This window comes from Lissotriton vulgaris, chromosome 1_1 (genome assembly GCF_964263255.1).
Source record: "Lissotriton vulgaris chromosome 1_1, aLisVul1.2, whole genome shotgun sequence".
NCBI lineage: Eukaryota > Metazoa > Chordata > Amphibia > Caudata > Salamandridae > Lissotriton > Lissotriton vulgaris.
The window spans coordinates 539,179,252-539,206,226 of record NC_141685.1 but is presented as its reverse complement, the minus strand read 5'-3'; the positions used below and the strand labels follow the sequence as shown (position 1 = coordinate 539,206,226).

Here is a 26,975-nt window from a genome sequence, read left to right as displayed (position 1 = left end):
CCTAGACTACCAAATCCTGAGCAAGATACTAGCCACTCAACTGCTTCTCCACATGCCTACCCTCATCCATGCCGACCAATCTGGGTTCATCCTAGCTCGCAACACAGCGCTTAATATACGAAGGCTCCTACATATCTTGGAGGCGGATTCCTATGATGTGGATACCGCTGCGATATTTGCTGTTGACATAGAAAAAGCCTTCAACAGCTTAGAGTGGGAGTACCTATTCCATGTAATGCGACAAATGGGCCTCGGCCCTGATTTTGTGAGATGGACGGCCCTATTGTATGCAGATTCGACCGCCAGAGTCAGGACGGGAGGGGTGATCTCTGAAGCATGCAGTTGGGGGAGGGGCACGCAACAAGGGTGTCCCCTCTCCCCATTATTCTTTGCTATAGCGGTGGAACCCCTGGCAGCACACGCTCGATCAGGGCGGGCGTATCAGGGCCTTGACGTTTATGGTCAGATCCACCATATCGCACTTTATGAGGATGACCTCTTATTGTTCCTGGCGGATACAGGCGAAGCGTTGCAGGGAGCGAAGTCCCTGCTGCGGGCCCTGAGTAAAGGGGCTGGGTCAAAAGTCAATCGAGCGAAATTGTGTCTCTTCCCGGTGCACAAAGGCGGGATAGGCCCTCAGACCACTGAAGGGGTGAACTGGGAAGAGAGATGTTTGCCCTACTTGGGCACGGTTATTTATCACGAGCAGGAAGACATACTTGAGGGAACTTTGGGAAGGCATTCAGGGGAGCCAGGGCTAACTTTGACTTCTGGGGTACCCTTACCGTTGTCAGTTGCGGGACGTGTGGCACCACTCAAAATGGTGACCCTTCCGCGTTTATTGTACTTTTTCAGGGCCCTGCCGATCTGGATTCCGGCAGCCTATTTTAAGTGGCTCAGAGCGATGGTCATCTCTTTTCTGTGGGGTAAGGGCAGGCGCAGAGTGGCCCTCAAAACACTCATGAGGCCCGGAGCGGAGGGAGGACTAGCGGCCCAGCTTCAATAGCTTCAATAGCTTACAAAATGGGTGGCCAGGGCCACTAGGGAAGAGGGTGGACCTGGAGAGTTGTCGGGCCCCCTGATGGTACTATCTCACATAGTATTGCGACTCCGGCTCGAGACCACACACCTTACCTGGGAATTTGCCATAGCCTGGAAATGCTGGGAGGGTCTATAGGGACTCCTTACGCCCCTGACATACCGTTGAAAATGTGCAGGGCCCTACCACATGGGGGCACCTGGCAGAGGTTGGACCCCTGGGAACAGCAGGGATTATTGACGATAGGAGACCTTTATGAGTACGGTGCCCTGATACCTTTTGACGACCTACGAGCCCGTTATGACTTGCCGGGTGAGACTTTCTGCTACACACTGCACTCACGGCAGCTGTTCGAAAGCACTGGAGGGCGGGCCTCACAGAACCACCCACTTCCATAGGGTGCAAATATGTTGTTGTGGCGGCGGGCACCATCAAGGCGGTGACATGTCTATATAGGCGCATGACACAAGAAGCCCTGCCCCCATTGGCAGCCCTGAAGATGAAGTGGGAAACTGACCTAGGGAAGGACATCCCAGGTGCAGCATGCAATGGGATAGTAGAGAGGGCCTAGAAAAGCACACGAAACACGCGATTCCAACTAGTGCACTTTCACATCCTACATAGAGTATACTTAACACCAGCCCGCTTGCATAAATATTTCCCGACCCAGTCAGCGTCTTGCCCGAGGTGCGCCATGGTTGAAGCCGATTTTAAACACATGTTGTGGGACTGTCCATATCTTGACCTTTTTTGGAGGGAGGTAACGGCCCTGTTGATGGATATAACGGAGAGAGACCTACAACCCTTCATGGCACACTGTATCCTCCATTGGTTCCCCCTCACCTCAAAGAACAAAATCACTAGCAAATACATAGACTTGGGTTTCCTGCTAGCCAAAAGAACTATAACCTCCCATTAGAAAGCGAAAAAGGGCGCTAGTTTAGATAAGTGGAGGGTAGAATTCTGGAAGTGGGGCGAGTGTGAGGGTACTATCCGACTACAATTTGCACGTAGAACGGGCAATGAAAACGCGTTGGAGAGAGCGAGAGCCTGGGAAAGGCTAGTCATGGAACTTACAGCCCCTGAGGATGTAGATGTTGATGCCCCAACAAATAGTCCCGAGGCACGCCCAGCATAACATACCACTGTAATTGAGGAGGTTCCACCATGGGCTATCGATGAGATGCTGCCCCTGACCACATGTGAGACGCTTACTACCACAGTGCTTTCATTGATCCCGTTGCATGGTACACTCGGGGTTCTGGCCCCTCAGCGAGTGGCCCACTATGACACGCCTGGGGGGGGAGGGGTGGGCTGCTAGGGAGGAAGGGGGTTGTTAGGGATTACTGAGTTGGGACTGGGATCGAGGTGGGGGGGGGGGGGCTGTTGTGAATGGCCACTTGTACGGCACCCACACACGGACTGCACCGAAACTGGAGGAACGAGACGAATGAAGACGAGGCAATAGACTTACTTGCATATTGGTTTCAGTTACCTATTGAATACCCTGTGGAATGCTAACATACATGATTGATATGATACTTGCCAGAACGGCACTGTAAGTTGATGACAAACTAATAAAAATTGTTATAAAAAAAAAACCCTGCCACATAATTTGGCCCTCCCCTGCTGCATAAATCCAGTGCCTTGCTTATAATGAAACAAAACAGTCACTTTCCTCCGGTGTAGATTGGTTGTACGTTTGTTTCCATTTCTCCTACCATTATGCAAAATTTTGTGAGTTTTACCTGCTTTGGGTAAACTAAGTTTATTTCTTGTTAATGCTATAAAAGTAGTTACGCAATTTTGTACATTGAAGCATGGGATGCATCTTAGCATCTTAGCATCCTTTGAATTGATTATTATCCCTGAGTTTGATTTAATAAACCCTAGTCAGTGTATTGTACTTAATGCACACCATATAATATCGAATTTGCTGCATATTGTGGTTTCTAGCATCTTTGTTTAATGCGGGCAGTATACATTCCGATGTGTCTGGGCTCTCGTTTTTAGTATTTCCGATATCTGGATATGGCGGTATTTGATACAAACATGTTCGTAAAATGTTGTGGATGAATGGATTGGTATGCTAAATTAATATTTTCTTATAAGTCATTTTACAGCAAAAAGTAAAAACGTATTCTACATAGAAAAGATAAAGTGCTTCTTTCTGTGTTGGGATCTATTTTATTAACATTGAAGTGCCTGATCTCAGATTCCAGCTTTCTGTGCTTTTTCCCATTGTAGATTGTTTTGGATAGGCTCTGGCAACCTCTTGCAACCTCCTCCCATAACTGGATGTACGAAGAAAATATTTTCTCCTTTTCAAGGCTATGGGTACTTCTTCTGACTTTCATCAACCAAAGCATGAACTTCATACAATCTTTTAAAAAATATTTAGTATGGCTAGATTTAGATAAAAAGATCCCTATCTTCTTTCATTTGAGTCTCTGGAAAAATGTAAGGTCTCAAATCTGATCTTCTAAGGGAATACTAAGGACACGTGATAGTCACCCCTGGATAGTACAGAGGAAATTCACTTCCTCCTTTTTTTCAGTTTATCGACAGCTGGCTTTGCTTTTTTATTATTATGTCGAAATGTAATCATGATAGATGTGAGCTTGCTGAGACCCTCTTTCAACTGATGCACCCAATTAAGACGAGTTTTACATTTCCAATTCTTTTAATTTTTTTTAACATTTTCTGTTAGCTTGTTCTCACAATTCAGGTTATTATTTTTTTCTGTTTGATATCTTCCAAATGAAATTTTGACTTTAATTGCTTAGTTTGTTGTAATCTTGCTTCTCTACAATGAGCTGTTCATATATTGTTTTTTATTTTCATTTTAGTAGTTGCATATTCTGTCGAAATGTATGATGTGTAATGTATTGTATGCTTTCTCTTGACTGTATACAAGTTAGTTGTCAGCACATAATGAGATGGATTACAGCCATTCAAATGTGGATGCCATTATTGTTTCTGATTAGAATTGTATTGTTTTGCATTAAAAAGATTAATGAGCCACATAATTCAGAAACTGATTTGCTGCATTGGGGCTCATGGGAACAACAATCATTTCTCTAGGCACAGATTCTAATTTGAACATTTGACTTAACTGTATTTTGTTTTGAACGTAGTATTTAGTGTTAAAACATGTTTGGTTCAACTGTCCTATCTCACTTAGGCATCATGTTCTTTTTTCATCTACAGGAATCCGAAATAATAAGATTGAAAGCAAGAATTTCTGGCTATGAAAGAACAGCAGAAATCAGCCAGTTACAAAGTGCGTTTGATTCCTCTCCTCAAAGATTGGCTATTTTTAACATACAGCATCTTATGTCAGGCTCAAAATACAGGATGCTTAGGCGTTCTATAAGCGCCACTGACTTAAGTATGAAAGACGACTGTGAGCCGCTAAGTACTTCGTTATGTACTTCTACTGACGCGCTGGACGACTTAAAACATATACTGCCAGAGCTGGAAGCAATTAAGATCAATGATGAGGACGTCGAAACGGGAGAAGATCTGCAAGAGTCCTCATTCAATCCTCTCACCTACACCATAGATGAAGATGCAGCAGATGTATCTTCTGGTGGTGGGGACTTTGGAACACTTACCGGAATGCTAAGATATATTACCACAGAGATGAAAATAACTGAAACGTCTCTTGTGTAAATATCTTAAAGGATATCTGATGCAAAGAAAGTAGAAGGTAAATTGTGTCTGTAAGTTTGTCTGTCAATGTTAATGAGATCAGTCTGTAGACACAGCGTATACCCTATATGTTTAGTTTGCTGTTCCTCGATCTTTTAGCGTTGTTTGGGAAAATCTTTGTCAGTCATGCCCACCTTCTCTATGTATCTCCTAATTATATTTGGGAATTCTGTGGTATATTAAGGTTATCAGTTGATCATCTCGGCATCTGCTAATCCATGCAAACTAGCATCTTTAGCCAGAAGGGGCCATACTTCTACATTCCTTATCAAAATTCTTCATTGTCTTGGTCTAGCTCCTTGAAACATCTGAAAATGACTGCTCATTGCAAAGGACAAAGAATTATGAACAGTCATGACTGTTTTATTCTTTGGTCACATCCTCCCCCTATTTTGGATTTAACAAATGGTTCAAGGGAATTTAGAGAATGTAAAATACATTATTTACAGAGGGGTGAAAGAAAAGAATTCCAGAGCATCGATAACTGTTTGCTTAGTATCTTGTCTAATATATTTATAGTAGAAGTTAGCTGGTAATATTTAGTAAAAGTTTGCCTGCTTTCTCCGATAAGAATGTCATAAAAGATTAAATAGATCAAATGTGCGAGATAAGGAGACACAAGTTTGAGCTTTGATAATGCATGCAAAATATACTATGATGTATAGAAAATTGAAATTTTCCATACCGCTCTTAAGTGAGTAGGAAGTTTAAACTCCATACGGTATACCACTGTCTTAAATATGCTAATTTACAGAAGTCGTTTAGTTTGGAGATGAGTATGCTTAGTACTTCTGTTACCATATTCTTTGAAGTTCACGAGGGGCAGCCTCACCAGCAGGAGGGCCAAAGCATACAGTGGGCAATCCTTTGTGTTTCAAACAAATCCACCAGCAACAGCGGAGAGCCATGGATAATAAGCCGTCTCTCACTCTCCCGGATACCCTCCGCAAGAGTCATGCCAGCAGCCCCCACTGGTTAGGCTGAGCCCCAAGTCGCCCTAATTCTGTCAAATTCGCTCCATCTAGTCACTTGGTGATCCATTGCAACTGGGCTACTAGATGATAGTTCTCAAAATTCAGTACACCCGAGCCCCCCTCCAGGGTGGGCCACTTAATGACGTCCAAAGACCCTGATGGTGTCCACCATCCTATATAAGTCCAGCTGTCTGAACCACCGAGCAGTATCCATGTGAGAAGATGAGTAAAGTAAGGTAAAGTAATAAAGTAACCAAGGTAACCTAACCATCTTGGTGAGTGTGATCTGCACCATAGGGGGAAGCTTCAATTAACATCAAAAGACCATGCACTCATGCAATGAGCACAGTGTGGGACCCAGGTTAAACTCCCGCGTGTCCTCTAGCTTGTGGTAAATTTGTATCCCCAGATAGTGAAAGGTGTGGGGCCCACTGGATGTCCAGTCCAAAGGAATGAGGTATTGCCAGCCCCAAGCTCCGAAGGAAGACGTAGGACTATGTCAGATTAACCCGCAGCCCTGAAGCCCTGCCATACTCCTGTAGAAATATAACATGTATGAGACATCATTCTCCATATTTGATGTATATAACAGCAAGTCGTCTGCATAAAGGGAAATATTGGGCTCAACCCCATCCAGCACAATGCCTTTACCCCAGCCTCCTTCCCTGCATAACACCTCCAAGGATTTAATGGCAAACACAAACAGCAGCGGAGACAACTGGCATTCTTGCCTTGTGCCTAGATGACCCCATAGGAGTGGGAAACACAACGACTCATCCTCACCCTGGCGGTAGAGCCAGTCTACGCTGGCAACTGCAAACCCCATTTTAAGCATGACCCCTTCCAAGTTTGACCAGCTACCTGTGTCGAACTCCTTTTCAAGGTCGATTGATTAAAGTCCCATATGACCCTCACCCTGCACAGATGGAGCATACATTAGCATATACAGACGGAGCCAGTTCAGAAAGGTATTGCATTGTGGTATAAAGCCACACTGATCTGGGTGCACCAGCGTTTGCATATGCTGGAGCAGTCGCATTGCTAAGAGCTTTCGTAAAATCTTATAGTCCATGTTCAGCATTGGCAGTGGTCGATATGCCGTGGCAGAAGTTCCTCATACTTGCATCTTAGGGAGGGGGATCACCGTCTCATTCCTGGTTGAGGCAGGCAGTGCTCTTTTCCAGGGCCACGGCATATACGGCAGCCAGTCTCAGTGCAGACACCCCAACAGAAGTAGAGTAAAACTCTGCCGGTAGGCCATCCGGCCTTGGCCTCTTCCCCCGTGCCATATCTTGTATGGCCCATTTCATATCTTGTGATGTAACAGGGACTCCCACCTCCTAAGCAGGTATTTTGTGCAATCACGAGGGTCTCAGAAAGGTCCCCCATTGCCTCCTCTGGATTCTCAGACGGTCTCCCATAGAGTGTTATACAGTAGTTACGGAAGAGGTATTGATATCCATTTCGGCGTACACCAGCCCTCTGTCTGGCAAATGCACCTGAGTAATCGGAGACCTTCTACTCTCTAGCCGTACAAACCATGTCATCAACTGTCCCGCCTTAGCTTCTACCCGACATCCCACTTCGACTGCCCCCACTGTCACACCCCAGAGGCCACATTTGCCCATATGTTTTGGTCATGCCCAGTGTTGCAACCCCTCTGGTTGACAGTGCACACCACCCTGTAGGCATTCACAGGCCTCACAGACTTCCATACATAGGAGGCATGTGCCCCAGGTATTTTTAAGCGCAGCAAACGGTAAAAAGTAGAAACTAAATTTGCCCTGCTAGCTGTGCTGTTGGCCAAACGCGGTGTGGCTATGTATTGGCGAGCGGCGGAGAGGCCACCAATCGCTGCATGGTGGAGGGCGATGCAGAAATGGGCAGCAGCCGAGGAAGATCTTATTCGACAAGAGGAGGCCCATGGCATACGATGGCGACCTTTCTCATTAGAATGGGCGACGCTCCTACAGGACTTTAGGCAAACCCACACAAATGACACAGAGCACGCAAAACACCCCCAGGCGACACCAGATTCACCTGCATCCCAGTCCACACAAGCGTCCTGTTTTCCACCCCCCTCCCCTCATTCACGCAGGGCAGGTCCAGCTGGGTCCTCCCCCGGGAATTCTAGCACAGACCGAGAGTAGGTAAAGTGTGCAACGCCTGCGTAACGATATGGGACCACTTTACACTGACCTGCGCTTTTATCGACTCCAGGCTCCTCCCCTCCCCCCGACCCCCTTATTACCGGGTTCTACATCCCCAAGTTTAGTTTGACATTTGGATTATCTATGAATGATACCCGTCACAGGAGAGTTAGATCAGAAACCGGTATACGGGTCGGAGGACGGCAGCGATCCCTTTATTAACTGCCTCCCTGATGCACCTCAAACCACACCCAGGCATCTGTGGGGCTCAGGAAGATGTGTGAGGTACAATTGAACATTACTCTGTTTCACTGAGTATAAGAGGAAGTATTGCACCCCTGCTTCCCACAGTCCTCTCTTTAACTTCCAGAAAGAATGCCCTCTTGGCCTCCACCGCTGCAGTGAAGTCCGGAAACATAGTTATTGCTGCATTCTCAATTCGAAATGGGTCATCTATACATGTTTTCTGGAGCAGGGTATCTCCATCTCTGTAATTCAGCAGCTTGGCCAACACTGGTCGTGGTGGCATCCTGGGGCCTGTGGCTTGGCTGGAAGCCTGTGTGCTTTGCTAGGGCAAAGGAAGGTAGAAAGATCAGTGGGCACCACTTTGGTGTTCATCCAATGTTCCAGGTATATGACCTTGTCACTGCCCTCCGCGTATTCGGCAATCCCACAATCTTGACATCTTTTGCCTGTTGCGCCCCTTTGCATCTTCGTCTCTGTGCTTCAATACTGTCACTCAATTAGAGCGGACATTTTTTGCTGTAAGGAGTATTGTGCTGGTTGGAGTTTACTCACAATCGCATCAGTAGCCTTAGCTTTGACTGGCAGTTTTTGGTGGCCGGCCCTCAGGATGACCAGTTCCGTCACCACCTCGCCAATCTGTTGTTGGTGCTAGTATTCTGTGCAACGTGAGCTACACAGCAAGTTCCGGGTGTTCCTGGATAGCCTCTGCCCCCTGGGTTTCCACAGATGAACCACCTTCCTTCAGCCAAGTTCTGCCCATTGTCCTGATGCCACAGAGTGTTTTGCAGGGCCCACACCAGTTGGTGCCCCCAGTGGGGCCCTGCTGCAGTGACTCGAGTGAGTAAGCGATTGCCCCAGCAAGTCATCCAATCAAGTGGAGCTGTTGTACCTGGCGATAACTCACCCACTCTGGACTGTAGACCTCATCTCCACAGGCTCTAGTCACCCAGCTGTGACCCCAGCAAAAAATACTGTCTCTGGAGGAACAGGCCATCACACATATAGACCCCTTAGCAACCCGACAGTTAGCCTTACGAAGACAAGAATATAAAGACATGGCATGTGACGTCTCTAAAGCACAGGCCCTAGCTACCCTTCCCTGGCTGTATGAAGTGGGAGACAAAGCAGGGAAATTACTATCCTGACTCAGTAAAAAGGAGATGGATACCAGATGGGTAAGATACATTAGAGACACACTGAGACTGACATACTCCAATGACAACCAAATAGCAGGGGCCTTTGCTGAATATGAGACTCGTCCTCTTAGCACCCCTCCCGAAATCGAAGGTTAGCTGTCAGACATACCTACCCCGACATTCAACAATACTGATAAACTATGGGTGGAGGAGGATCTCTCCATTACCGAAATGAAAGCAGCCTAAATTACGCGTTGGCAGGACCCCAGGACCAAATGACATACAAGCTGAATTCTATAAACGGTGTAAAGACCTCCTGAGTCCTCACCTACTGAACCTCTTCCAGGATGCGTACAGCGAGGGCATTCTCTCGGTGGATTTGCGCTTTGCTACAACTATACTGATACACAAAGAAGGTAAACCAAAGAACAGGTGTGAGTCCAATCACCTGATCTCTCTCTTCAAAATAGAGGTGAAGATTTTGGCGACTATCCTATCTACGAGACTACATCGTGTCGTAACAACACTTGTGCATTGTGACCAATCAGGATTCATGACCGGCCAAGCAACTACATGGAACCTCCGCGGAACCCTCAATTGGATGATGGCGGTTAGAGACCAAGACACCCTACATATATTTCTGTCCCTAGATGCAGTGAAAGAGTTTGATGCAGTCCACTGGCTCTTTCTAGACACTGTTCTGACCAAATTCAGACTGGGTCCAAAGTTTAGACGATGGGTGGCACTATTATACAACTCCCCTAGGGCCATAATACAAGTGAATGGACCTACTTCGGATCGCTTTTCCCATTGGACTTGGGATAAGGCAGGGTTGCCCCCTATTCCCACTACTATTTGCTCTGACAGTAGAGATCCTGGCTTGCCAGATTAGACATCATTCATGGATACAGGGATTTACGATAAATCCAGAACATACTCTGGAAGAGAAAATCACCCTATTTGTAACACATCCTGATACTACGACCCCCACACTTTTCCAGACAGTAGACATATATGGACAACACTCAGAGATATAAGGTCAACTGGCACAAATCTGTGATAGGCAGCCCAGGCCTAGTGACAGAATGGCCCCCTCTCCCAAGAGACTTACAAGTGGCGCAGATGGATTCACATAATGGGTGTATTTATCACAACTTACAATGGACTGTCACCAACGAATATGGTCTACATTCAGAGGGGAAGACTGTCCAAAATGATCCCCTTACTGCAGTTCCTCAATGCTCTACAGAACACATACCACCCCCTCCCATGAACGATATTTCGTGAAGTAGATGACGAACTGCGCTCGCTCCTGTGGATGGGGAAGCAACTACAAATTGTGCTACGCACACTGAAGCGCAATCAGTATAACGGAGGGCTGGCACTCCCAGATGTGGAAGCATACTATTTGGCAGATTTCACAAATTGACCTCGCACACCAAAGAAAAAACTATATGATAAACACAATATTAGTGCTTAATAACCATTTGTATTGTAACAAAGATAAAATCCAACTGTCCTCCCAAGAAATGTTTCAAGTCAGTTTTCTTCTTTTTATTCTTTCTTTATTTGTTCAAAAACTCGCAGATAAAAATAGCCAACGCGTTTCGTCCGAAACCGGACTTCTTCAGGGCTACATTTAAAAAGATAAAAAAATATATTTCAATGTGTGTATAGATACAGGAGTACGTGCACAGATAAATAAATCATACAGTTTTAGACTCAAGGAGCAATTTATAAAACACCAGACCATTTAAATATGTACAGCATACGAAAAAAGACTTGAAAAGGTGCCTTTGAATTCCAGGGAGAACATGCGCTGTTACAAAACATTTTGTTAAACTAAATGTGAACTAATATGTTATATACAGAGTATTGTTCACCTAACCATGTAAGAGAGAGTCACGAAAGGACAGTGCCTACCGAATTTTAACTGGAGTACACAACATAATGTTTATATGACGGCTCTATGGTCATAAAGTTTTAAATACCTTTTCGCAAACAAGAGTCATAAAAGGACAATACCTACTTAATTTTGACTGGAGTACACATTGTGATATTTACATAACAGCTCTATTTTTAAGTCCCTTTGCGCGAACAAGAATCTTAAAAGGACCGTGCCTACTGAATTTTAACTGTAATACACATTATAGTATCTGCATAACAGTTCCAAAGTCATAATTGGTTTTAAATACCTTTGCACAGTGTATTCTTATGTTACACGTCCCATCCGTCCTGGCAGGTGTATGAGCAATAGGTTTCTATAAGTAAATATATCAATCTTTTAGAAAAAGTGGTAATATGTAAGAACCTGTATGTAGCAAGAGACAGCTGTTGATATCTAACAGGCTTTTAGACTATTTGAGCGACAGTGTAATCGATATCTAAATCGTATGTCTAGTCTGTATGACTTTAAGGGATATGTTTTATAGCAAAACCGTCACCTAAAGAGCCTACCTATCTGGGGGTTAAGGAACGTTTAACAGTCATGAGAAAATGGAAATGTGCACTTACTATAATTATATAGTTGGCAGATCTAATAATCATCCATTCGTTTTAGGATCCAGTAGAATTAAGAGAAGAATAAAGTATATGCCTGAAACCGAGAAAATAGGCAATGGTTATATAAAGAATAGTATCTGGCTTTAGAACCAAAATTCAAGGTATTCATTGGTAATAGTTGATCAGCCAAGTAAAAACCATTTACAAAGTATCATTATGAGTGAAAGAAAAGTAATGAACAAATGTACCAATAGTATATAGTCACTATGGTTAATATTATGACATTAAAGATTTTAAGCTTTTAGTCTTAGTACGGAAGTCCAACTACTTAAACAAGTGACATGATAGCACTGATGTCTCTAAGGTTCGAGAATTAACATTTATTATTTACAGAGTCAAAGAGATGCGTGTTAGTTAAGAGACTAACACCCAGCAAAGCTAGATATGTTATGGAGACTGATCTCATAATGCTTAAGGCATACAGAAAGATAAGCCGACAGTACAAGGCAACAATAGGAACGAAGAGCCACAGCCTGTTGTATTGTAACTCTCGTATCAATTGAAGAAAACGACACTCGAACGTGCCCGCCATCTTAACATGTTTGACCTGCATGGTCATATGCCAGAATTACATTCACAATAAATATTGTGATGGGTTTAGGACCAATTAAAATACAGGCTGTCAAAAAGTTGTGAAGACTATATCCAACCAAACAACTAAGAACCCATATAGCGTTAACTCCTGGGGCTTACCAAACAACTAAGAACCCATATAGCGTTAACTCCTGGGGCTTACCATAAGTTCGGCGTCGTCGTCGCGTGCGTGTGCGGTCGTCTGGTCTCCCGGTCCATAATGAAGGCATATTGGAGAGGATATATATAGCCCCCAAATGTGTTTAATTAATCAATTAGGAATACTGATTAGTAAACGCAAAGGGCGCGCAGTCTCTGAAGACATGAGAATCAGTGCTAACATGGCCGCCATCTTAGACTAGTCACAAAGAAGACGGAAAAAGTGACGAAAAGTGGCTAAAGAGGTGTTATTGTATATTTAAATCAAAGGGACAAGATAGCTTAGTGGTCGATATTATGTCTAATGATTGTTGTGATTTAAAAGACGAACTAACAAGCTTAAAATAGAGCCTATTAGTCGAATATTGTCGATCGGGAAAACGAATACATCGCAGTCTGAAAAGACATAAAATGCGAGCAGACATCTTGTGATGGTGAAAATTAGATATATGAAGCAAGATTTTGCCAAAAAACAAAAGTTAAATATATCGTGATTGGAATTTCGACCCTATACAAACGTGATATGACATAATAAAAATGAATCGAGTAAAGTGGAATATTTTTCACTTATTTATCAAAAACTGCCCAAGTATATCCCGTTTTAGTAGTCTTTGCTAGCCACTTTATCATAATTTATGGCAGCATAAATAAGTGAATGCCAGCTCAATAGCGCACATATATTTGTAATCAAAGTCCAGGCAAGTGTAATTTGCTAGCGGCTGAGAGGGAGTCAGAAACAGGTGCTACAGAAAGAAGTGCTGCAGAGAAGGCACTACAAGATATACTGGGCTAGCCATAGCATCTATAGTCAGATATATATGCAAATCTGATCAAAACAGTTGCACAGCTCAACCAAAGTCCCAGTTGACAATCAGGACAATATAACAGTCCACAGACCAAATGTTTAGATAAGACATTGCTTGACAAAATTGCTCACATCGGTTACTTAGATAAGTTACTCATATTAGTTGCACAAGTGCAATGCAAAGAAGGCCCCAATCATTGCATAGAGTTCTAACTGTGCTTAAATTTAAACACACAAAAAAGAGCAAGAGCAGGTGCAGTGGATCTAGTGTAAAGATACCATGCAATGATGTACAGATTGAATTCCTAGTGTGTAAATAGGAGAATGATAAAAGAATTACTGCGACAGCAGTAATCTGACACAGAAAATGCGGAGAGTCGGAAGGAGTTGAGCTGAATCACAAAAAATGATGAAATTCATTATTTACATTTAGTCCCTGATCTACAGCTCTAAGTCTGCATATCCAGCGGGCCTCAAGTTGTCTGAGGCAAGTGATCCTATCACCACCTCGTTTACCTGACGCTACCCTATCAATTGCATGGAATTTAATCTCTTTTTCATCTGGGTGGTTGTCAGTGATAAGTTGGGCCACAGGGCTCCGGAGATCATTGTTTTTGATGCTTCTAATGTGTTCCTGAATCCGTGTTTTAAGACTTCTGGTGCTGCTACCAACATAGATCATTTTACAGTGGCAAATGATTACATAAACTACAAAAGTAGTGTTACAATTGATGAAAGAGGTAACCTTATGTGTCCTGGAGCTGTTATAACTGTAGTCAACCAGTTTGTTTATGCCGTGTTCACATACTGAGCAATTACCACATACAAAAAAGCCAGCCGGCTTTTCTGTAAGCCATGCAGAGCCACTAGTCTTTGGGGGATCTACATAACTCGGGCAAAGAATGTTTTTGATAGTTCTGCCCTTTTTGTAAATGACCTTGGGCTTGTCAGGGATGACGCCTTCCGGTAGTATATCCGATTTTAAAAGGTGCCAGTGTCGTCTCAAGATGTTATGTATATGATTACTATACATGCCGTATTCAGTTATGAAGGCACATTGTTCATGGGGTACACTGGTGTTCTTTTTCGGTTGTTTGAGTAGGGTTTCATGACGTTTCTTTTTTTTTATTTTATTCTCCGCCCTATCAACATCTTTCTCAGCATAGCCTCTCGCCAAGAAATCTTTCTTCATTCTTTGTACGGTGTTTTCAAAGTCGGTGTCTTCACTACAGTTACGACGGGCCCGTACCATCTCACCATAGGGAATGGCCACTATGGTGTTTCTCGGGTGACAGCTCTCAGCATGAAGTATGCTGTTGCAAGAAGTGGGCTTTTTATACATTTTGCTTTGGATGCTGCCATCTTTTATATAGAGATGCAAGTCAAGAAACACTATTTCATTTTGGGAGGAGCTCATAGTGAGCTTGATGTTACGGTCATTACTGTTGAGGAAGCAAAAGTAATCATTCAAACCATCAACACTACCCTTCCAAATAAGGAAAATGTCGTCAATGTAGCGTACATAAAAGATTATGTCATCTATCCATTGACCAGCACCATGACCCCAGGCATGCTCCATCTCGAACAGCCCCATAAAAAGGTTTGCATAAGATGGAGCAAACCTGGAGCCCATGGCAGTCCCCCGTGTCTGTAGGTACCAATCGTCTTCATGCAAGAAGACATTATGGGTCAAAATTAGTTTGGCCATGTTTAGAAGCATCTGGGTATGTTCTAGGTGACAAGCATTACGTTTGAAAAGAAAGTGCTTCAAAGATCTCATACCATTCTCCAATTCTATGCAGGTGTACAAGCTTTCCACGTCCATGGTTACAAACGTGAAAAGCTGGTCCTCCCAAATTACATCCTCTAGTTTACAGAGAAGTTCTCTGCTATCTTGCAAGTATGACGGTAGGTTTTGTACAAAGGGTTGAAGAAAGGAATCAACGTATTCAGCTAGATGTTCCGTGGGACCTCTGTTGCCGTATTCTTGTTCGGATAGTAATCCTGATTCCTTCCATTCTACTAATCCCGAATTGATCTTACTTTCAATATCTTTAATAGGATTTTTACGTAATGGGGTATAGCAGGCAACATCATGTAATTGTCTCTTGATTTCATTTGAGTAATCCACAAAGTCCATTATAACAATATTGCCGCCCTAGAACAAGAATACAGATATCTGAGGGCGGACAACTCACGTTTCCCATGCATTTATGCCCTTCCCAAGGTGCATAAGGGCGGAGTATTTCCTCCGGGAAGACCCATTATATCGGGCAACGGAGGTCCCACGGAACATCTAGCTGAATACGTTGATTCCTTTCTTCAACCCTTTGTACAAAACCTACCGTCATACTTGCAAGATAGCAGAGAACTTCTCTGTAAACTAGAGGATGTAATTTGGGAGGACCAGCTTTTCACGTTTGTAACCATGGACGTGGAAAGCTTGTACACCTGCATAGAATTGGAGAATGGTATGAGATCTTTGAAGCACTTTCTTTTCAAACGTAATGTTTGTCACCTAGAACATACCCAGATGCTTCTAAACATGGCCAAACTAATTTTGACCCATAATGTCTTCTTGCATGAAGACGATTGGTACCTACAGACACGGGGGACTGCCATGGGCTCCAGGTTTGCTCCATCTTATGCAAACCTTTTTATGGGGCTGTTCGAGATGGAGCATGCCTGGGGTCATGGTGCTGGTCAATGGATAGATGACATAATCTTTTATGTACGCTACATTGACGACATTTTCCTTATTTGGAAGGGTAGTGTTGATGGTTTGAATGATTACTTTTGCTTCCTCAACAGTAATGACCGTAACATCAAGCTCACTATGAGCTCCTCCCAAAATGAAATAGTGTTTCTTGACTTGCATCTCTATATAAAAGATGGCAGCATCCAAAGCAAAATGTATAAAAAGCCCACTTCTTGCAACAGCATACTTCATGCTGAGAGCTGTCACCCGAGAAACACCATAGTGGCCATTCCCTATGGTGAGATGGTACGGGCCCGTCGTAACTGTAGTGAAGACACCGACTTTGAAAAGACTGTACAAAGAATGAAGAAAGATTTCTTGGCGAGAGGGTATGCTGAGAAAGATGTTGATAGGGCGGAGAATAAAATAAAAAAAAAGAAACGTCATGAAACCCTACTCAAACAACCGAAAAAGAACACCAGTGTACCCCATGAACAATGTGCCTTCATAACTGAATACGGCATGTATAGTAATCATATACATAACATCTTGAGACGACACTGGCACCTTTTAAAATCGGATATACTACCGGAAGGCGTCATCCCTGACAAGCCCAAGGTCATTTACAAAAAGGGCAGAACTATCAAAAACATTCTTTGCCCGAGTTATGTAGATCCCCCAAAGACTAGTGGCTCTGCATGGCTTACAGAAAAGCCGGCTGGCTTTTTTGTATGTGGTAATTGCTCAGTATGTGAACACGGCATAAACAAACTGGTTGACTACAGTTATAACAGCTCCAGGACACATAAGGTTACCTCTTTCATCAATTGTAACACTACTTTTGTAGTTTATGTAATCATTTGCCACTGTAAAATGATCTATGTTGGTAGCAGCACCAGAAGTCTTAAAACACGGATTCAGGAACACATTAGAAGCATCAAAAACAATGATCTCCGGAGCCCTGTGGCCCAACATATCACTGACAACCACCCAGATGAAAAAGAGATTAAATTCCATGCAATTGATAGGGTAGCGTCAGGTAAACGAGGTGGTGATAGGATCACTTGCCTCAGACAACTTGAGGCCCGCTGGATATGCAGACTTAGAGCTGTAGATCAGGGACTAAATGTAAATAATGAATTTCATCATTTTTTGTGATTCAGCTCAACTCCTTCCGACTCTCCGCATTTTCTGTGTCAGATTACTGCTGTCGCAGTAATTCTTTTATCATTCTCCTATTTACACACTGGGAATTCAATCTGTACATCATTGCATGGTATCTTTACACTAGATCCACTGCACCTGCTCTTGCTCTTTTTTGTGTGTTTAAATTTAAGCACAGTTAGAACTCTATGCAATGATTGGGGCCTTCTTTGCATTGCACTTGTGCAACTAATATGAGTAACTTATCTAAGTAACCGATGTGAGCAATTTTGTCAAGCAATGTCTTATCTAAACATTTGGTCTGTGGACTGTTATATTGTCCTGATTGTCAACTGGGACTTTGGTTGAGCTGTGCAACTGTTTTGATCAGATTTGCATATATATCTGACTATAGATGCTATGGCTAGCCTAGTATATCTTGTAGTGCCTTCTCTGCAGCACTTCTTTCTGTAGCACCTGTTTCTGACTCCCTCTCAGCCGCTAGCAAATTACACTTGCCTGGACTTTGATTACAAATATATGTGCGCTATTGAGCTGGCATTCACTTATTTATGCTGCCATAAATTATGATAAAGTGGCTAGCAAAGACTACTAAAACGGGATATACTTGGGCAGTTTTTAATAAATAAGTGAAAAATATTCCACTTTACTCGATTCATTTTTATTATGTCATATCACGTTTGTATAGGGTCGAAATTCCAATCACGATATATTTAACTTTTTTTTTTTGGCAAAATCTTGCTTCATATATCTAATTTTCACCATCACAAGATGTCTGCTCGCATTTTATGTCTTTTCAGACTGCGATGTATTCGTTTTCCCGATCGACAATATTCGACTAATAGGCTCTATTTTAAGCTTGTTAGTTCGTCTTTTAAATCACAACAATCATTAGACATAATATCGACCACTAAACTATCTTGTCCCTTTGATTTAAATATACAATAACACCTCTTTAGCCACTTTTCGTCACTTTTTCCGTCTTCTTTGTGACTAGTCTAAGATGGCGGCCATGTTAGCACTGATCCTCATGTCTTCAGAGACTGCGCGCCCTTTGCGTTTACTAATCAGTATTCCTAATTGATTAATTAAACACATTTGGGGGCTATATATATCCTCTCCAATATGCCTTCATTATGGACCGGGAGACCAGACGACCGCACACGCACGGGACGACGACGCCGAACTTATGGTAAGCCCCAGGAGTTAACGCTATATGGGTTCTTAGTTGTTTGGTTGGATATAGTCTTCACAACTTTTTGACAGCCTGTATTTTAATTGGTCCTAAACCCATCACAATATTTATTGTGAATGTAATTCTGGCATATGACCATGCAGGTCAAACATGTTAAGATGGCGGGCACATTCGAGTGTCGTTTTCATCAATTGATACGAGAGTTACAATACAACAGGCTGTGGCTCTTCGTTCCTATTGTTGCCTTGTACTGTCGGCTTATCTTTCGGTATGCCTTAAGCATTATGAGATCAGTCTCCATAACATATCTAGCTTTGCTGGGTGTTAGTCTCTTAACTAACACGCATCTCTTTGACTCTGTAAATAATAAATGTTAATTCTCGAACCTTAGAGACATCAGTGCTATCATGTCACTTGTTTAAGTAGTTGGACTTCCGTACTAAGACTAAAAGCTTAAAATCTTTAATGTCATAATATTAACCATAGTGACTATATACTATTGGTACATTTGTTCATTACTTTTCTTTCACTCATAATGATACTTTGTAAATGGTTTTTACTTGGCTGATCAACTATTACCAATGAATACTTTGAATTTTGGTTCTAAAGCCAGATACTATTCTTTATATAACCATTGCCTATTTTCTCGGTTTCAGGCATATACTTTATTCTTCTCTTAATTCTACTGGATCCTAAAACGAATGGATGATTATTAGATCTGCCAACTATATAATTATAGTAAGTGCACATTTCCATTTTCTCATGACTGTTAAACGTTCCTTAACCCCCAGATAGGTAGGCTCTTTAGGTGACGGTTTTGCTATAAAACATATCCCTTAAAGTCATACAGACTGGACATACGATTTAGATATCGATTACACTGTCGCTCAAATAGTCTAAAAGCCTGTTAGATATCAACAGCTGTCTCTTGCTACATACAGGTTCTTACATATTACCACTTTTTCTAAAAGATTGATATATTTACTTATAGAAACCTATTGCTCATACACCTGCCAGGACGGATGGGACGTGTAACATAAGAATACACTGCGCAAAGGTATTTAAAACCAATTATGACTTTGGAACTGTTATGCAAATACTATAATGTGTATTACAGTTAAAATTCAGTAGGCACGGTCCTTTTAAGATTCTTGTTCGCGCAAAGGGACTTAAAAATAGAGCTGTTATGTAAATATCACAATGTGTACTCCAGTCAAAATTAAGTAGGTATTGTCCTTTTATGACTCTTGTTTGCGAAAAGGTATTTAAAACTTTATGACCATAGAGCCGTCATATAAACATTATGTTGTGTACTCCAGTTAAAATTCGGTAGGCACTGTCCTTTCGTGACTCTCTCTTACATGGTTAGGTGAACAATACTCTGTATATAACATATTAGTTCACATTTAGTTTAACAAAATGTTTTGTAACAGCGCATGTTCTCCCTGGAATTCAAAGGCACCTTTTCAAGTCTTTTTTCGTATGCTGTACATATTTAAATGGTCTGGTGTTTTATAAATTGCTCCTTGAGTCTAAAACTGTATGATTTATTTATCTGTGCACGTACTCCTGTATCTATACACACATTGAAATATATTTTTGTATCTTTTTAAATGTAGCCCTGAAGAAGTCCGGTTTCGGACGAAACGCGTTGGCTATTTTTATCTGAGAGTTTTTGAACAAATAAAGAAAGAATAAAACGAAGAAAACTGACTTGAAAAATTTCTTGGGAGGACAGTTGGATTTTATCTTTGTTACAATACAAATGGTTATTAAGCACTAATATTGTGTTTATCATATAGTTTTTTTCTTTGGTGTGCGAGGTCAATTTGTGAAATTTGATGTACAGAACAAATTTTTATTTGTTCTATGTTGGGATCTAGGGGGTTGTATCCCAGACCATTTGCACCTGTACTATAACAAATATTAGGAACTTGACCCTTGGTGCGGCCCATAAAGCCTCAATCCCCTCTCTGCTGTGATACTATTTGGCAGAGCATTTAACCCCTATTAATGATTGGATATATGTAGTGGGTGATCACCCGACATGCAGTCTGGAACGGGAAACTTTGCTGCCCGCACATTTTTTCATAATCTCTATGGAGCTATGGGATCCAGAGGACTGCTCCCGGCCAAACTATGGGATGGCCACACATAATCACCAAGGCAACGCCACTCTGGAAAGAAAATTGGTTAAAGGAGATGAGTAAACTAAAGTTATTTGGAGAATGGGACACCATAGGATTCTCAACGGTAGGGCACACTATAGACAAAGGCACCCTTAAAAGCTTCCCCGCCTTAAGTGCTGACTTTACACTTCAAATATCCCATTTGCTCAGATATGCCCAGTTAAGACATGAATGGCTAGCGGAAAATGTAGATGGGGCAAACCTACCTGAATATGCCCCTCTAGAAGGGAGGTACTGTAAGAACTCAAACTTAAGGCAATATCACTTACATATAAAACCCTAAACTAAAATATAGACAAACTTAAGAGTACCTGAGAAAAGAACTTGGAAGAAATGTAAAATATGGGCTGGGAGGCTGCCTTGATGCACCCTAGGAAGGTGGCGATTAAGGCGCGACTGCTCCTTATCCAATATAAAATCCTTCACAAGGTCTACTATGTTCGGACCAGACTACATAAGATTGGACGGGCCGCAAACCCGAACTGTCTGAGATGCGGACAAGACCCGGGGAACTTCCACCAAACAATAGGAGTCTGACCACTGATACAGACTTCCTGGAGCCAGATCGTCGAAGAACTCCATAAAGTGATGCAGACGTGCATCCCCCAGACCTAAAAGTTATACTATTAGTGATGTAGATATACACAGACCACAATTGGTACTCAGTACACTCGGTCTGGTGGTTGCAAAAAGAAACATAGCAAGGCATTGGGGTAATACAGCCAGCTGACACTGCACGAATGGAAGGCAGGAATGGACATATTCATAGAAGCAGAAAGGGTCATATACAAGGGCAGAAGCTGCCCGAGGAAATTCCACAAGATATGGGACAGATGGAGGAACTACTACGGACTTGACCTACTGGAGAATGACACGCAGACCAATTATGACAGGGAATAGGATAGCTACCCTCATGCAGGGGCGATGGGACACTCTAAAATGGTGATTGGGATGGACATCAAATATTATGGGCAAGGGAGAGCCACTACTGGAGTATTCTTGACATACCACAATAAATGATGTACTATGCTCGTATATACTCCATGGAGCATAGATCCTCTGAACATGGCTGTTTAAAACAATGTGTGACAACAGTTGTGTTTTGTACTGTTCAAATGAAAACCAATAAACATATTTCCAACTGCAGTGCCGCACACCGAAGGTATTAGTCTATTGCCCCCAGTCCAATGTCCAGCTGCCACCCACTCCACAAGGCTGCCTCAGCAGAAAGAGCCTGGTGTCAGCTCTTGGGCAATCAGTCCCTTCGCACTGCCCAAATGTAGTCCTGAGAGGTCATCACAGGGGGCCCTGCTTATGCCATGTGAAGTGTACATCCCCCCACCGGATGCTGTGCTCACTCTGCAGTCCTCTACATGTTATTCCATATAACACACAGCAAGATGCCAAATCTCAGGCCCCTTTGCTGCTGTGTAGGCCCAAGCCATGCAGACCAGTGCCTCGGCTCCGCCTCACAAAGCTGGGCTCCTCCACTGGGACCCGGACATTTAGAGCTTACCTCGGGGACCCATCTCATTACTCTGGGCATTTGCACCGCACTGTGCTCTGGAATCTCAGTACTACACCATCTGGTGTAGGCCTCACATGCAGGGGTCGGTCGGGCATGGTGATCCACCTTCCCCCAGGGCCAGGATTCTGCTGCAAGCAGCCCTGCAGTATGCCCAAATAAGATAATGAAGGTGGGCTGGAATGGAACGAAAGCTTCAAGCATTCACCATCTTCGTCAGCCAAGCCTTTCAACTCCCCCTAGTAAAGAAACTTCAACCATCACAGAAAAATACCGGTATCTGTCCAAGCTCTGAAGCATTTTAGATTGGGGCCAAGATGCTTTTAAGGAACACGTTTTTTCGAAGACAACCCTAAGGATAGAAAAGAAGAATAATGCTCTATAGACTTCTTACACCAAATGGAAATAGATAACACAACCAAGGCGACAGGAGCTCCACAATACCAGAGGCGTATTCAATAGAGACACACAACTTGCCAGGATGCCTGATTTTCAGCACAACCAGATCATGTAGGGAGCAAGTGCTGAATGAACAAGGCACAGTTGCAACACCCTGTGCAACGAAGACATCCCTTTCAAAACTGATTGAGAGTACAGACAGTCTACGAGAGAATCTGGCACCCCAGGCAAATGACTCTATTGGGCCACACCTGACTTTTTTTTTCACAACATAATTTTATTGTTGACAGTCGGTACAAGTCCGGTGACTCAAAGGGCACCAGTGATATGTTAACATTTTCTCAAAGAATGATGTCAACATTTCCAATGATACTGTGGCATCTTGTATAGATTAAACATTTTGCTAAATAACTTTGTATATAAACTAACCACTAACAGTAGTGCCACATCATGTATGCAGGAGATGCAAGTAAATCTGATTTATATGGGTCTAAGCCATTCACAATCATTGCAAATATCTATAGTATTTGAGTTCCAGCTCATTATACTCATGTCAACTGTTCTTCAATAGTGGAATCGGTGAGGAGGTTTCAAATATAACCCTCTGCAATCCTCCCATCCTTTCCAAATTTTAAAATGCTTCTGAGGGCACCCTTGTGCCTTGAAAGCAAGGATTTCTAGGCCCATGATGAAGTCTAAGCCGTACTTCCATACTGCCACTGATGGCGGAGATTCATCCTTCCACGCCTTGGCGATATCCCTCTTCGCCGATGTGAGGCCAAGAAACAAAAGATGACGCTTGTATCTCTTACCACCTAACCCCTCAGTGTTATGCAACATAGCCAGTCGTGGAGAAAGCGGAATATCCCACTCCTGAACAAATGACAAGCATGTTGTCACCCCTCTCCAAAACCTTGATAATGTCGTACACTGCCACACCATGTGTATAAACATACCCTCAGCTGTTGCACATCGCAGGCAATGCAGGGACACAATCAGGCCAACGCGGCATAGTCTGTGTCTAGTGTAATAGGCCCGTTGTAAATATTTTAATTGGATGAGTCGCAAGCGGGTCGCAATCGCCGCACTGCGTGGGAACTCCAATGCCTTTACCCAATCAACCCCATCCAGTGGACCCAGGTCCTGTTGCCACGCATCTCTAGTTTTGTGTAGTGTGGTAGGTGTATTGTTGAGAAGTGTGCAGTAAATTCTGGTTATTTTATGGTCTCCCAGCTCGCCCATAAAGACTGTCGCTTCTATAACACCTGACATTTAACACCAGTAGCGGGCATATTGGAAGGGTTCCTCCAGGAATGGAATAATATCAGCTCCTACAAGTGGAATCTGAACATTATAAAACATGATTAGTACATATGCATGGAAAATACATCTAAGCATTAAGCCAAAGAGGAGGGTTTGCAAAAGAGAACTAAAACTGTTACAACAGGAAGTGTGGGATATCCTAATAATGGATTCAATAGAGGAAGTAAAGAGAGGTAAAAAATCTAGAGTCTATTCCATGTACTTTCTGATTCCCAAACAGGATCTGATCTTAAGATCTACCATGGCCTTCATATTCTAGAACAAGTTCATCAGCACAAAACAATTAAAGATGACCACCCTACAAGAAGTCAGCCAGCTGTTGCAGAAGGAAGAGTACATTGCGAGCATCGACTTTGGGGACACCTACTTCTGCAGCCCAATAAACGGCAACAACATGCATTTTCACAGCTTTGTGGTATGGAACTGATAAACTCAGTATAGAGGGTGTTAACAAAATGGCTTATAGTAGTAGCTTCACACCTCCGAAAACAGGGGATCCATTTGTACCCCTAGTTAGATAACTGGTTGGTAAAGACCAGCTCTGTAAAGCCGTGGTGCCAGAAGTATTGGACACAATGTGCACACAGGGGTTCTTCGTAAACGTGGCGAAATCATCACTCCAACCATTGAGAAAAAAGAACGTCCTGGGGAGTGCTAGACTCCAACAAGGCAAAATCCTACCTGGTCCAAAGAAGAGTTGATGGCATTAATAAGTTCACCTTTGTCAGAAGTGAGAACAGTGATGGAAAGTCTGGGCATGATTTTTTGTACATTCTCTTAATCCCCTTTCCCTGGCTACGTATGAGACCCTTCAAGAGTGGCTCTTAAGTCAGTGGTCACCGTAAACCGAGAATAGGTATGATGTAGTGGTTGTCACTGGGAAATTGCACAAGGAAATACCGTGGTGGGTGTGAGAAGTTGGCCTGGTATATGATGTCCACTATTCTAGTGGGCACCTTGCACCAGTCCAAATGACCCTTATTGATGGTAGGTTATAAAGTCAACCTTATAGAAAGCAATCCTAGTGGTAGCTGTGGATAGCAGCCTTCAGGCTAAGACTTGTAGACGAGTTAAGCAAGTTGTTTTACCAATTATAATCTCTTGAATGATCAAATGAAAGCAAACCACACAAGGTATATATCAAATATATATGTATTTATTCTAAACACAACCCCTCTGGACTCTTTATGAGGTCAGAGGTAAAATTACAATACAAGGAACTTAATTAGCATACGATAAGTTGCACAGTATATGTTATGCCCTAGGGGCCTCACAAACCATATACTAAAATAGTGGGTTCGAAAGCAGGCCTAGGGCCTGTGGAATCGCTGGGGCTGCCTAGAACCACCAAAGGTTAGGATGTAGGAGGCCCACGGGAGACGCGTGCAGTGTCTAAACACAGCCGCGGGTTACCATTGACTTTCTATGGAGAACAAACAAGTTAACATTTTAAAGTTTATGGGCACTTCTAGGTGAACTACGATGGAACAGTTGTAGACTAGGACACTTCAAAAGTCAAGACCCACGGGAGCACCGGAGTACTCGTGTTACCTCACCCAGGGAAGCCGGTGCATAGGTGTCTTTTGGTGTCTGGTTTCGTCGTCGATTCCAATGGAGAGCTGCGAAGAAGTGCTACAGGCGACCAGAGAAAAAGTGTCCTGGTGGATCCAAGGGTGGATCGGAGATGTGAAGAACCTGAAAGCAGAGGAGACCGAGTCTGGGTGACTAGCCAGTGACCAGGATGGCGATAGAAAAATGCCAGCCGATGTTGGTGATTTGAGGTGAGTAGGTGAAGCTCGTCTCTTCAGCCAGAAACAGAAGGCGTTGACCAGGAGCTGGATTCAAGCTGTCCCACGAAGGATCTAGTTGACTGCGGTGTCGTAATCCGGATTGGACCCAACAAGCCTTGGCAAACGCAATCCACCCAAGATGTAGAGATGGGCTTCGGTGCAGACCAGCAAGGTCTGAGGAACTCCTCCTTTGGAGAGGAGTGGGAGCGAGTTTGGAGCAACCAGGAAAGCTCAAGAAAGTGAAGATTGGTCTTCGTGGAGGCTCCCTAGACTAGGAACCGCGAAGACGCGTCGAGCTGAAATGCACAAAGCGGACCCACGGGACACTCGTGAAATGTTGCCTCTGAGCTTCGGTGCAAAAGGTGCTCGTGACAGGGGCTTCAAATACCCCAATGCGCAACTTTGGGATTCTTCGGGGAGTAGGTGCAGTAGCAAAAATGCAGGATATCCAGGAGTTCCCGTCCCACGTCTCTCGTGTCCGCCACAGGTCTCAGCTTTGCTAGGAGCAAAGGTCAGCATCAGAGATGTCTGGAAGCACGTGTCCTGTGTCGCAGATTCTTTGGGATCTGGCGGGAGCCTCGAAAATGCAGACTGGCAAAAATTATGTTGGTGCCTGTTTGGACAGGGTGGTCACTCCTTGACCACAAGGGAGATTTCTTCCGTCTTCCAGTCGATATGGAATGTCGAAGATCCAGGAATTATGTTGCAGAGTTTGGTCCAGGGTAATCTAAAGTCCTAGGGACTAGGGTTCTACACTTATAGCACGTTTAGGGGTTGGACTAACTCTAAGGTCCTTCATATGGGCGGACCTGGGGAGAGGGTGGCTACACCCCTTCGTCCAGTTTCGTGCCAGAGCTGGGGCTGAGTGCCCCGGCAACCGGTTTGAACTGGGAAATGCATGGCGCACCTTGTGTACCCCAGGCAGTGTCTGAAAAGCATTCACTGAATGCAACCCACCCTGCCCCAGTACACTAAAGCCTGTCTGGGGAGGTGCTGGCACCTCCCTGGACAGGAAACCTATTGTCCAGGCCTCCCCTGCCAGAGTTTCGTCCAGCAGCAGGAGGGCAGACTCGTGTCTGTGGCAGCAGCATCCATTTTGTGATGCTGGTGCTCTGATTAACTTTAACCGGGTTTACCAGTAACTACATGTCTTCTCCCTCTGAAAGGGTGGAATGCTACCCCAGCCGCCAGAACTGGCGGGGGGGTAGTATTTCAATATGTTTGACACCTTACACGACATGTTTTGATGAAGTCAAACCAAAGTTAGCATTAACTGCTAGGATTATAATGCACTTAAGGGTATATGGTATGACTATATCATAGAACAGCTATAA

General features: G+C 43.4%; 1 protein-coding gene across 3 annotated transcripts in view; it reads left to right on the top strand.

The window, feature by feature from the left end:
• CCDC18 (coiled-coil domain containing 18) overlaps positions 1-26,975 on the top strand; it is a 1,483,839-nt gene that overhangs the window by 1,321,093 nt on the left and 135,771 nt on the right. For all 3 annotated transcript variants that reach the window (XM_086953919.1, XM_086953920.1, XM_086953918.1), the window contains one exon: positions 4,250-4,751. In XM_086953919.1, the coding sequence (XP_086810045.1) occupies positions 4,250-4,714 (465 nt within the window). In that variant the 3' untranslated portion in view covers positions 4,715-4,751. The remainder of the gene's footprint in view (positions 1-4,249; positions 4,752-26,975) is intronic.